The sequence below is a fragment of the Helianthus annuus genome, chromosome 5 (assembly GCF_002127325.2).
Source record: "Helianthus annuus cultivar XRQ/B chromosome 5, HanXRQr2.0-SUNRISE, whole genome shotgun sequence".
Classification (NCBI taxonomy): Eukaryota; Viridiplantae; Streptophyta; class Magnoliopsida; order Asterales; family Asteraceae; genus Helianthus; species Helianthus annuus.
Genome location: NC_035437.2, coordinates 158,658,020 through 158,672,054, shown reverse-complemented (window position 1 = coordinate 158,672,054; position 14,035 = coordinate 158,658,020). Strand labels below are relative to the sequence as shown.

General features: G+C 36.5%; 2 protein-coding genes across 2 annotated transcripts; one reads left to right on the top strand and one right to left on the bottom strand.

The window, feature by feature from the left end:
• Window positions 1–617: 617 nt before the first annotated feature.
• On the bottom strand, window positions 618–3,650 carry LOC110941629. The gene is made up of 4 exons (XM_022183293.2): window positions 3,585–3,650; window positions 1,814–2,949; window positions 993–1,745; window positions 618–882 (listed from the first exon to the last, which is right to left on the bottom strand). Exons 2-3 carry the CDS (start codon window positions 2,930–2,932, stop codon window positions 1,017–1,019), a joined length of 1,848 nt encoding a protein of 615 aa, XP_022038985.1. The 5' UTR covers window positions 2,933–2,949; window positions 3,585–3,650; the 3' UTR covers window positions 618–882; window positions 993–1,016.
• Window positions 3,651–6,796: 3,146 nt separating this feature from the next.
• LOC110943826 lies at window positions 6,797–8,087 on the top strand. The gene is made up of 5 exons (XM_022185558.1): window positions 6,797–6,986; window positions 7,078–7,150; window positions 7,238–7,382; window positions 7,480–7,542; window positions 7,674–8,087. Exons 1-5 carry the CDS (start codon window positions 6,797–6,799, stop codon window positions 8,085–8,087), a joined length of 885 nt encoding a protein of 294 aa, XP_022041250.1.
• The last annotated feature ends 5,948 nt before the right edge of the window (window positions 8,088–14,035 follow it).

Sequence of the window (14,035 nt, the reverse complement as noted above, 5' to 3'; positions counted from 1 at the left end):
ATCCTTTAAAAAACCTAAGATCAGTACATATGTTGAGGGCGTTTTCCGTCATGTCAGTACATATGTTGAGGGCGTCGTTTAAAACACGCCAAGGGAATTTTTTTTTCAAAAAAATCGCCAAAAAACGCCCCATGTAATGGGTCTTCGGCGTTATTAGGCGTTTTTTCTTTTTTGAATTTTTTTAAAAAAAAAAGCCGCACTACACATGGTCTTAAGATTTTATGTAATTCATCTACCAGCCTACGTTGATTGGCTATAGCAGCAATATACACACACACTCACTGCAACGTGATCAATCAATAATGAAAAGTAACCAATATTGGAATATAGTGATTAAATCATATTGGCACTATCATGCAACAAGACTGCTTAGTAATAACAAGGTAGAATAGGACTATTTGCCGAAACCTACAGCCATAACAATCTGACCCAGATGATGATTGTGACTTGCAAACTTGCAGCCAAAAAACTTGCAGTCAAGTGACCCGTTTGACGATTAAACTGACCCATTCAAAAACTAACCCATTAAACAAACTTGCAGTCAAGTGACCCGTTTGACGATTAAACTGACCCATTAAAAAACTTGCAGCCTAGATGACAATTACAAAACTGATCCATTAAACAAACTTGCAGCCAAAACAGGCATTTCTGCAGCCTTTGACCCATTTGCAGGAATTATAAAATAAATTGCATGAAAGTGTAGAAACTATAATATACCAAATTAAACCAAATTTCAGCAACAAAGGTCGAAATTAAACCAAAGTCAGAATTAATAAATTGCATGAAAGTGCAGTAGACGAGGCGTTTTGCTTATTGCCGGTGTAGGTGATGATGGGGAAGATGACGACGATGACGACGAAGGGTAGACGCATGAACCTGTGCCTGTATTTAAATGAGTAAAGTCATTATGATATCATACAACTAGAGACCACATAAACTGGTCATGTATTTAAATAAATAATTCTGGCCATTGTATATAAAAACAAACTAACCATTGTATATAACAAACAAACCCGTCACTCTAAATCTTCATCGTCAAAATTAAGCAAGATGTGGAAATCCTCGTCAGCTAAAGTTGTGGCTTCAAACTCAACTTTTTCATCATTATCGCCATCCGTATCCTCCACTTCTTCCAACCTTCCATCCTCATGTACAAGAGAAATAGGGAGAAGATCATCCATTACCGTGCATTCTATTCTTTCATTCTCTTGAAAGAAAGGCTCCATATCCACATCATCATCCTCTATTTCACTAACATCTTGGTCGAGTTCGTAAACTCCCCTTGGGGTAGTCTTTACAACGGCTAACCAGCCTTTTAGTTCTTTTGATTTTGAAGGATAAGAAGTATAATACACTTGTTGTGCTTGCGAGGCTAAGATAAAGGGGTCATCAACACATCCTGTAGCCGTAGGTTTAACATCAACCATATGAGTTTTAGGGTCTACCCTTACCCCCCTCACAGGATCAAACCAGGTACATTTGAACAAAACAACCACACAACGTCCTATGGTGCTATGATATTCCAACTCTAAGATCTCATCTAATAATCCATAGTAATCATTTTCATGTTCATTGTACGAAGCGCCTTTGACACACACACCACTATTTTGTGTCACCCGACCATCGTATGCTGTTTTCGTGTGAAATTTGTAACCATTAACAAAATAGCCCTTGTGTGACTTAACATAAGTTAGAGGGCCTTGGGCTAGGTCTCTCAAATGCTCCTTATTTGGAGCATTTATAACCTACATTCACAAAAAAATGTTATTATGTTTTGACCTGGACTCTTTCCACCCGGAATAATCAAACTTACTTCAATAAACGAGTCTTTCATACTCATCCACGGGGGTAAGTTATAGATTGTAAGAAAGACGGGCCACAATGAGTAAGGAATTGAGTTAGAGTTATTTGGATTGAAACCGTCAGTGCATAACCCAAGACGAACATTGCGAATCTCTTTTGCAAAGTCAGGATTCTCCGAGTCAAAATGCTTCCAAGCCATGCCGTCACTAGGATGTGCCATGCTACCCTCTTTTGTTTTGTGGTCATGGTGCCAAGTCATATCTTTGGCCGTTTTTGTAGACATATATAACCTTTTAAGTCTAGGACCAATTGGCATGTACCACATCACCAAATTAGGTACCTTATTCAAGACACTTTTGTAACGAGATTCCTTACAATATTTACAATGTGTCAATGCCTTGTCTTGCTTATAGAATATCATGCAATGGTTTTTGCAAACATCAATTCTCTCGTATGGAAGACTCAATGGTTCCAAACTCTTCTTCGTATCATAAAAGCTTTTTGGAAGTTTATTATTTTCGGGCAACATTGCATTAATCATGGAAATGTTAAAGTTGTAAGCTGCAGTTGACACATTGAAAAGTGATTTCCATGTCAAAAAACTCGTAGCAGCTTGTAACTTTGAAAAACTTGTAGCCTTTTCGCCCTCCCACAAAGGTTCATCAGCAGCTTCTAACATGTCATAGAATCTTTTTGCTTCTGGATTCGGTACACGTCCTTCCAATGTACTTGAAGTATAATCGCATGAACACAAGTTATCTAACACCATACGTTTGCAACCATCATCATCATCATCATCAATCTCCATTGTAGTAGAAGATTGTCCAACATCGTGGTTGGACTTTTCACCATGTTCACTCCATATTTCATAACGAAGCATGAAACCATCCTTAAACAAGTGTTTTTGTACAGTGGCTCTGTCTCTGTAACTTATATTTTGGCATTTATAACAAGGACATTTTATGTTACGTTTTGTCTCACCATGCATATTCACCCACGTATCAACCACTTCTTCTTTAGAAAATGCGAAGTCCAAAAACAATTCGACATTGTCACAGTATTCAGAATTAAGAAATCCATTACTATCGGTCTTTTCATACATCCATCCTCGGTCAGTATACCACGCCATTACTACTCGAGTTAATCCTATAAGATTATAAAGAAGTAAAAGTAAACTAATTGCAATTCTAAATAACATGCTTAGTAGTCAATAAAATATAATTTGCTTAATAATAAAAGAAAATTCAATTGCTTTATGAAAGTAAAAGTAAACTAGTTGCAATTCTAACAAAAACATAAAATAACCTGAATTGGATATAAGATTAAAAAAAATAAGTTATCACCTGATCATAATCAACAAAAAAAAAAAAAAAAGCCCTGATTTGGATTACACAAGCATAATTAACTAATCATATATTCTATATCAAGTCAAATTTAGGCACAAATTAAGAGTCAATTTTTACATATTATAATCAACTAATCAGTATCAAAGGAAAAGATGTAAACCATAACATTAATACTTGTAAAGATGATACCATATATCAACGAATAGATGAACCCTATATATACATCTTTATTAAGGAAAAGATGTAAACCATAATAGAAAGTACCGATGATTTTATTCAATTTCACACCTTTGACACCTAATCCTAATTTCATTTTTCTAAAGACAAATTGATACGAATACATAAGAAAAAACAGAATCAGATCGATGAATGAGGAGGATTAAACACAAATTCATTTTTCAACAACTGAATACGAACATGAAGAGTGACACATACCAGATCGATGAATGACGCAGATGAGGGTAGTCGACTAGTCGCAGGTGAAAGATTAACAGATCTGCAGATCTGTTTTGATTGAAGCTTCTAAACTTATGGCTATTTGCAGTTTTAACCCAGAACTTATGGCTATTTGCAATTTTAACCCACATCTTGCTTAATTTTTCTTTTTCTATTTTTTCTTGTATCCGCGACCGCTTTAAACGGTCGCAACTTTTGTTTTTTTATATATTTCGCTGATTTGTGACCGTTTTGTACGGTCGCAACTTTTGTTTTTTTTTGTTTTTTTATTTGCGATTGCTTTAAACGGTCGTAACTTTTGCTATTTTTTATTTTTCTCGTATTTGCGATTGTTTTCCGACCACAAAAATACCGTCACAAAATTTGCGACCGTTTTGCGATCGAATCTGGATTGGCCGTTAATTTTGCGACTGTTTTGGTTTTAGTCACAAATCGGTTGCTAATTTTGCGACCGTCTTATGTTAGTCGCAAAATTTGGTCGGAATTGCCTAGTTTTCTAGTAGTGAGATCTGTATCTTCAAGAACATCATCAAACATCATCATCAAAAACCAGAAAATCCAGAAAATCAAGAACATCATCTTCAAGAAAATCAAAAACCGATTTGTAAAAAGAAACGAGGCTCCAACAACAAATCAAAACCGCCATGGCTGCAAACAGAGGTTGCAAGCGCACTTGCCCTCCTCCGATTCTGCCACGCCAAGCTGCGGAAAATCTCAAATGTTGACCCAATTTTGACTCGGATTAGGTGAAATCATCACAGCCTCGTGGTGAATAAAAGGACTGGGTTTAAGTTTTGATCATCCTGTTTGTTACAAAATCACCCTCAACGACCTAAAACATTAACAAAATCACATATCATCATCCATCATCTCGATCCCTTAAAACTAACAAAATCACAGATCATCATCCATCACAAAATCACAGATCATCATCCCCCAAATCAGCAAACATTAACATCATCCCCCTAATTTTGCATCAAACCCATTAACCCACATGAAATCTGATTTGGGGGAAGATGATATGCGGTGTCGTTTCATCAAACACACATGAGAAACTAACCCTCTCATTCATCATCTTCCTTAGACACACACACCCGGCACCTCTTGTTCGGCCGACGACCCCCCCCCCTCTTCTCCGTATAACCGACAACACCCCCACCTCCCTGTTTTAGATGTGGCCGGCCACCACCATTTGGTGGGTTGCGTACGGCGGTGATGTGACCAAATAAACGGAGAAAGAGAGGAGAGAAACGGGGTGAGAGGAGAGAGACGAAGGAGAGAAACAGACACGACGTCACCGGCGACCAACGCCGTCAGCGGCTGCGATGACGGTGGTGTTCCGTTTTTCCAACAGGTTCCGACTCCACTCCCCTTCTATTTTGACTTTCCTTAAGTTTTCAAGCAAAAACCGGAAGATGATGTGACTTTTCTGTTTTCCGGCGACGTGGTGGTGGTGTTGGACGACGACGGCGTTCAAGGGAGTGGCGGTGATGGGTGGTGCTTGGAGAGAGAAAGAGAGAGAGTGTGTTGTCGATGATGATGATGAAGATGAGTTGTATGTGTGTATATTAATATATATATATATATATATATATATATAGTATAGATATATTAATTTTTGAATTAAGAAAATATTAAATGAAAAGCAAAATGACCAAAATACCCTTGAACTAAAAGACAAAATAGGAGGTTGCAACAGTCAAAAAAATAGGGTTTTTGAAATTTGGACTAAAATGGCAACAAAATGCAAACCAACAGAGACCCAGATGTAATAAGTTTGAGATTTGGACTAAAGTGGCAAAACTGGTCAAACCACAGGGACCAAAATGGCAGTTTACTCCTGGATTTATGAACTAAAAACATTTTTTAGCCTTTTCAGAATTTTGGATTTGTAAGCCAATTTGAATGTATGAGGATTTGCGAATAGGGCTAAATTTTTTATCTCGCACAGGGCTAAAAAAAATTTGTAATTTTTGGAGATGGCTCTGGGATGGAGCTATGGTTCGCTTACATTCCACCTTTGAATCTTATCAATGATTGTGCTATGAGTGGAATTTTACTATATATGGTTATACAATACAATATTTATTGTTCAAAAAAATTAAAGGGTTCCAAACAATTTACGCTAGGCGTTTAATCAAAATGATGTCGTTTTTTCACCTCTTTGTCTAGCGGTGTGAACTGCTATAAAATATACAGCTAAAAGAGGAACAGGCTTCTAGTTTTGTGGTTTAAACATAATTGTTTTATAACCATTCATACTTTCGATTGTAAATTTGTAATTTTAAAATATTAAAATGCAAAAAAATAAAATACAAAATGTGGGCTCAACATATGTGAACCCACAAGTTAATATCTTGTTTGGGTTTCTGTGTCCATGTCGTGTTCTGCATTTGTGTTGGATTGACTTGCCAACCCACAAACATGATCGACATACCATCATCTCCCCTCTCATTTTTTATAAATATAGTTACACATGACATAAGTATGTTCCATGTACTTATTTATGCAAGAATATAAATACAAATGAAAGAAGAATGGGCAACAGCATCATTTTCATATTTCACAACCAAGAAAGGAGGAAGGGCATCTCTCTCAGCTCCTCTCTATCCTTCTTTTATCATACATACATAGATATGTACATACTTTTACAGACATAGATTATGTACCTTCAAAATAGTATCTCATAATCATACCTATACAAGTATATGTGTACATATTAATAGTTTATACATATATTACTCCATCTAAATTATGATATTTAATATATTTGAGATGAATATTATATATAAGTATACCATTTCTCTTATGTATATTAAATATCATGACCGTAGACATGGCAAAACAATCGTAATCATTTACTTTTGGGTAATTATTATGCTTAGCGGTATGGGGAACGTCCCCTGGACCGTCCCACCCGGCGCCGACGCAAACATCATCCCCCCCCCCCCCCCCCCCGGTCCTCGTCGTCTCCGTTGAGTAGGAGATGTTGGAGACAGCCAGCTAGAAGACAAAAAATCACCCTTTTCAACACCTTTTTTGACCGTTTGAATTTAAAAAAAGATTCCTTTTTTTAATAAACGGCTATAAATTTAAAACCCATCCAAAACCTTCCAATTATTATATAAACTCAACATTTTTATACCATTTTTTACCCACTACCACCCTATCTCTCTTTCTCAAAATTAATCATGTCTTCACTTTCTTCACTTTCTTCATCTTCTTCGTCGACGTGGTATTCATCATCTTCGGGCGAGAATGACGCATTTTTCGAAAACATGATTATGTACGCGGCTCAGATCTTCATGGCGGAGGATGAAAACTCTGAAGCGTTGTCCCAACGGCAAACTAGGAGAACAAAATTAAATCGAGACAAAGAATGTACTTTAATTTTTTGTTTAGCGCATGTTTATTTAAATTTAATATTGAATTTTATAATGCATTTGATTTATTTTTCGTTTTAAATATATAGCTGCCCACGATAAACTAGTGGCCGATTATTTTGCCGACAAACTTGTGTACATGGACGAGATGTTTCGACGTCGGTTCCGAATGAGTCCTCGACTTTTTTTACGTATCGCAGATGACATGTCCCAGTCTGATCCATTTTTCACATTGTGATACGATGCTAGGGGGCAAAGGGGTTTCACTACTTTACAAAAATGTACGTCGGCCATTCGTCAACTGGCATATGGGTACGCACCCGATGCATTGGACGAGTACTTAAGGATGTCCGAAAGAACCGCACGTGAATGTTTGCACAGGTTTTGCGAATGGGTAATCAAATTATATAGCAAGAGATACCTGCGGAAATCAAACGCAAACGACGTTCAAAAATTATATCAAACACAAGAACAAAGACATGGTTTTCCAGGAATGCTCGGGAGCATTGATTGCATGCACTGGCCGTGGCAGAACTGCCCTACTGCCTGGCAAGGTCAGTATACTCGGGGAGATCATGGCCATCCCATTATTATTCTAGAGGCTGTTGCGTCACAGGATCTCTGGATCTGGCATGCTTTTTTTGGTCTACCAAGTTCGCTTAATGACCTTAACATCATATACCAGTCACAGATATTTGACGACATAGTGGCGGGAACAGGTCCAGACACAAGTTTTACGGTTTCGGGGGTGGAATACAGGCAGGGCTACTACCTTGCAGATGGAATATACCCAAAGTACTCGACAATCGTTAAAACTTTTCCGCACCCGACAGATGATAAAAGAAAAAAATTTGCGAAGTATCAAGAGGGTGCGAGAAAAGATATTGAACAGTGTTTTAGGGTTCTACAAAAAAGGCATATCATTGAACATCCAGCACGTTCGACTACACCAAAGAGGTTACGACACATTATGTACGCTTGTATCATCCTTCATAACATGGTCATTGAAGATGAAGGTACAACGATATGCGAGTACGACGAAAACGCGTCTAACGGGAATTCTGTTCCAGTTAGTTTAGTTTGGAACAACAAGATTTGAACATGTTCTCTCTACGTAACGAGTACACACATCATAATCTACAAGCGGACTTGGTGGAGTACATTTGGAACAACGCTCAAAACGAACCAGACGACCACATGCAAGATGAAGACTAGTATAGGTTTTTTAATATTTTTTAATGCTTAGAATTTTTTTTAAGTTTATGTTTTTTTTTAGTTTATGTTTTTTAAGTTATTAAGATTCTTTTAAAAGTTTATGTTTTTTTTAACTTTATGTAATGTTTTTTAATATTAATGAAAATATTTTCTTATTTTATTTGTTAAACGTTAAAAAAAGAGTATGTTAAAAAAACACAACTAAAAACGGTGGGGTAGGATCATCCTCTCATTTCCATTGTTTTTATGGGATGGACCATTCTCAATAGGACTATGATGTGGCGCCTAGGTGGCAGATCATTCTCCCTTGGAGGATGGTCACCATACCATATAGCCTTATAGCATGCTGGGTTATTTTGGACCCTAGACGGATTTATTAATGGGAATTAATATAGGCTAGGTAGGCTTTTGGGTTGATTGTTGGTTTAGACTTTAGTTGGTCAACTCGAGGTTGCCTTCAATATTCTTGTGATTTTTTTTTTCAAATTGCCAAAACCTTTGCTTGATTTGAACCCTCAACTATTTAGTCCGAGAATACACCACTTTATAGTGACGGATCTAGAATAAAAATTCAAGGGCAACGTAAAACTTTCTTATGGGCTGATGGGTATCCTAATACGGGTTTTTGGACTAGAAGAGGGGCCAACCATATAGGACTAATGTAAGGACCTGCAAAAATGTCCCAAATCGACCCGCAAGTGAAAACCCGGACCCCTGAAACCCTAGTGTGCATGAAAAACCCAGAAATCAAGAAAATTGGATTTCACGCGGGCCGCGTAAGCCATAAGGTAAGGCTACGCGGGTCGCGACAACTTGAAAGTCTCCGGATAAGCTTAAGGGACACGTGTCGTCCACGTGTCAAGACCACCGATGACTCAACAAACCCTACTGCCGCCTTTATGGCCCTCGCGGGCCACGTAAGGTCTTATTAAGGTTTACGCGGGCCGCGTAAAACCTAAAATGTTGCTATAAGTAGCCTGTGCATGGGACTTGCTTCTGTGTTCGAAATCTCAGTCTCAAAACGTCCATATTCATTCTGCTGAAAACATTTCGGTGTCAAGACGCTGCTACGAATCCAGGGTATTAACTCGATCACTGCTACGTTTCAAACTGCTCAATTCTTTTCTTTCCTTCAGCTTTTATTATAGCAAATAGCAGCTCGAGATTATACCTTCTAAATCCCGAAACTCTGCTTGTATTAGGGTAATAACTCTAATCACTGGTACGATACTTTATCCGATCGATTAAAACTGATCCAATGGATGTATAAGTGCTGCCAATATCTGGCTATACTTTGTCATTCATTGTGAGGGTTTCGATCTCGTGATTATCGTTAAAGTTGAATTGAGATAATACACTAATACGAGTTTCATTGTGTCTAGAAATTAGAACTCATAATCAGGAAGCTGTTAAACTAGTATATCAACTTAGCTATTAAGATAATTTAGCGGTTAAGAAAACTTAATAGCTACGGAAACTTAACAGGAAAGGAAACTTAGTAGTTAAGTAAGCTAAGCAAGTTAATTAATCAGCTAGTTACGTTATTTAAATTAATCGGCTAAGTAAATTACTTGATTAAACCGTTAAGATTAATTAATCGGTTAAGTAAGATTAATTAAGCTAAGCAAGATTAATTAAGCTAAGCAAGATTAATTAAGCTAATCAAGATTAATTAAGCTAAGCAAGATTAATTAAGCTAAGTAAGTTATTTAGTTAAATGGTTAAGTAAACTTAATAGTTAAGAAAAAACTAAATAAATAAAAGGAAACTTCCTAGCTAAGAAAGGAATCTGCCTTACCTATAAATAGGAGCCTAGGATTTCATTCTTCCTTGCTCATTTCTTTTCTTCTTCTCTCTATACGTTGGTGTTCTAACCAATAATCACCGATGCGATATTCTGTCCGATCGATTCGGGAACCAACTAACGAATGCCAAAGTGTTGTACTTTGTGAATTTCGTTAAACGAATGCCAAAGTGCTGTACTTTGTGAATTTCGTTGAACGAATGCCAAAGTGTTGTCTAAACAAGACTATACTTTGTGAATGTCGTTAAGGTTCTGATCTCATGACAATCGTTAGGTTTGATTTGGTATAACGCTAATACGTATTCCACTCTGTTAAACTAAATGTTTAACCACCCGAAACTCTACACCATACACTTACAATCAAATAAGATAACTAATCATCAGAAGATTCAGAACTATAAAGTAAATGCTTAGTTATCGGAAGGCATAGAATCAGGAGGCTTGTTTAATCAAAAACTATATGCTAACAAGGTGAGTCATTCTCTTTTTATCAAAGTACTTTACAAAACCCTAAATGTTTTCCAATTTATATTTTGCAGTGATTAAGTCTTTGCTAATCTTTAAATTACTGGTAGTATGTGGGGGTTTTGTGCACATTACTACTAACGATTTATCACTTTAGGTGGGCGAGCCTAATTAGTGATATGTCCACAGTCATAGATTCAGTCGAGTGACAGCTTAACCAGCTAATTATATGATAGGGGCAAATATAAAAACCCTTAATGCTGTAAATTATAACAAAGTTATAATTGCAGTGATTAAGTCTTTGCCAATCTTGAAAGAGCAAATGTAAAAACTCTTAATGCTGTAAATTATAACAATGTGTCGTTTTGTACAAAAATGAATGAACTCACCAGTATTTCCTGCTGACCAAACCTTTTTAAACGTGTTTCAGGTAAATGACAGTAGATTGAAATAAGAATGAGGATACAGCACCAAAAGGCTTAAAGAAGTGGCTTATTTTATCAATTGAATTAAATTAAGAAAACATGGTTTCATATATTCGGGTTTATCCCTTATTAAAGCTACCTTTGTAAAACATGGGTTTTATCCCATCTATTTAATAAATAAAATCCGGTGTTTTCTAAACTCTGATATTTTCCCAACTCACGGTCCTGATGAAGTTTTTCGCTGCAATATTTTCAAAATAACCACCGGTACTACTTGACTGCTCGCGGTTCCTGTCCAGGGTGTGGTCGGGGGTCATGACAGAAGGTGGTATCAGAGCCACTGGTTTAAGCAATTGGGTGTTGTGATAATACCTAAGCTTAAACGAACGAGTTAGGAAATTGTTATTAACTGGTAGCACCCAGGATAGTACTTAGACTTGAACTTAAGAAAAATACTTTAGTATTAGCTTCGAGATAAGCTAACATAAATAAATTGTGATGGGTGTTGGTATGCCATGAGGATGATGACTAGAACGTTGTAAGTATGGTAAATAAGCAATAACACTTGGCCACTGTTATTTCTTATTTATTGGTACTACTGGGTTCTAGAATATGATCTGTCATGGGAATACTAATTTCCTTGTTCTTTGATAAAAGCTCTAATAAAAGATTCATTTTTTATCATTGAGAAGATTCTATTTATGGGAAATACAAATTACCTCTCCGACGAGAACCGGGTAAGATGAGGTTACCTCTCCGGCAAGAACCGGATAAAATGGGATATATAATATGTCAAACAAGTGACAGAATTCCCTAAATAGTATCATGACCTGATATCTGGCTTGTTTTTTTCGAAATATGAATCTTTTAAATACATTAACCGTATGCAAGGTTTGTATATTACAATATGTGAAATATATGATTATATAGATAAGTATATCTATAAGGAAATCCAAAAACCATAAGGATTGATAATTTAAAATACATCCCGAGCCTGTAATTCTAGAATTTTTACCAGGAATCTCTCATATACATCTATATTCCGACATAAAAAGCTATTCCAATTGATCAACCGTCTCGTAACTCGTGCGACAAGATGAACGATGTGAACCCTTTATGTTGGAGTGCCATCGTAAGTATAAGATTTCCCTTTGCGCTACTTTAGATTATTAACGCATTAGGAAACCTGTAGCTATAGTTGTGCTAGGTACAAAACATCTCAAAACCTACGCTAATGATAGTAATTCTGCTTTCTTTAAGAATCTTGCGAAGATAACAGTAACCACGACTAGATGCACTTACAAAGACTTTCTTCACCTATAATCCCACTAAGATTGCCAGTAACAAAGGAATTACTGCAACAATACACGAGCTCAAAGGACTAAAGTTGTCCTAACCATTAGTATATATGTTAAGAAAAATGAAGTAATGTATGCTTCAAAATTTAGACATTTAGATAGTGAAACCTGATCTTCGAAACACAGGATCAAGATATATGACATAAAATGGAAAGAATGAAAAGAACTGATAGAAAAGAAATCTTGTCTGCTTCATAAAAAGGAATAACATGGAAACGATGATTCCAGAGGTGATTGCTGACTTAGGCTTAGATTTGCAAGCCAACCGGAGAAGTGACCACAAGGAGACAAGACAGACCAACCGATAAAGTTCATCTCTGTGATGAAAGCTGCGAGTTATGCATGGAAGTAAGACATGGCGTATATGATCTCGTAATTCATTAACACGAGAGGCATGGAACTGAAAGAAATTCCGACCGATGTTTTCCCAGAGGATCTATTTGGGCTATCACCCGATCGTGAGGAGAAACTCAGAATTTGTCTGTGACTAGAAACAACACCGCTCATTATATCACAAAGTTAAGACTAAGGAAGTAGTTGATGCTTTAAGTCATAAGTTTCATAAGAAGCCAAAACAAATACGTGCTCGTAGATTAAAGTACGAATAGATTTAATGAAACAATTAAATAATACCCAAGAACACAGCAAAAAAATGATGCTGAAGGATTACAAAGGAATAAGGAAGGAATCAGAAAAAGGAATTAATGGAATTTGGAGATTCCATAAGAAAAGAATTTGGGTACTAATCAAGGAAACCTATGAGAAGGAATTCTCAAAGGAGCTCATAAGACTAAGTATTTGTCGCATCGTGTAAGTGATATGAGGTATCAAGAGTTTTATAAGAATTACTAATAGATAGCAAGTTATGCCTCTAAGTATTTAATCTTTTAGCAAGTTAAAGCTGAATGTTAGAAACCTTTAGGTTGACTTCAATGATTAGAAGTGTCCGTATGGGAAGGGGATTGATAACAAATGGATATTGTTACCAAATTACCCAACATAAGAAAATGTAACGACACAATCTGGGTGATTGTGGATCGACTAACCAAGTCTGCTCAATCCCTACCAATAAAGGAAACCCTTTAGTATAAGACACTTAGTTAAGTTATATAAGGATGAAATAGTCTCATTGCATAGAATCTCGTTATCTATTGCATCAAATCAAGATAGTCACCTTACTTCTCATTTCTGGGGAAATTTTAACCCGACATATTTTAAGCTGTATGAAGGAACACTACAAACATAGAAAGACATGCTAAGTGCATGTGCGATAAATAGAACTATCATTTATCACTCATAAGATTCTCCAATAATTGGTCTACAAGTATTAGTGTTACCCATTTGAAGCACCTTATGGATGAAGATATCATCCAGTTTGTTAGAAATACATATGAGAAAAGCAACTATCAGGCCATGAGATCGGCAAACCATTGAAATCAGAGAAAGGATATCACTAAAAGTCTCTCTGTATTTGGAAAGGAAAGTTAAGTCCAAGGAATGTCAAACCATTAAAGTAACTAAGCAAAGTGGACCAGTTATCAGCTAAAATGGCAAGTATGCATGATACATGAAATACTTAGAAATCTTTAGTTACACCTCCTCAAAACATAGAAGTAAATGCAAGACCGTATCATTCAATCATGAGAATTCCAAAAACATGCAAGATTAGTTCTAGTCAGGGTAAAGTAGGACTTAAAGCGTGGACAAGAATATACTTGGGTATCGTGAATAAGACGGAAGTATCCTTACTTGTTTCAGCAAATCTCGAGGACGAGATTTT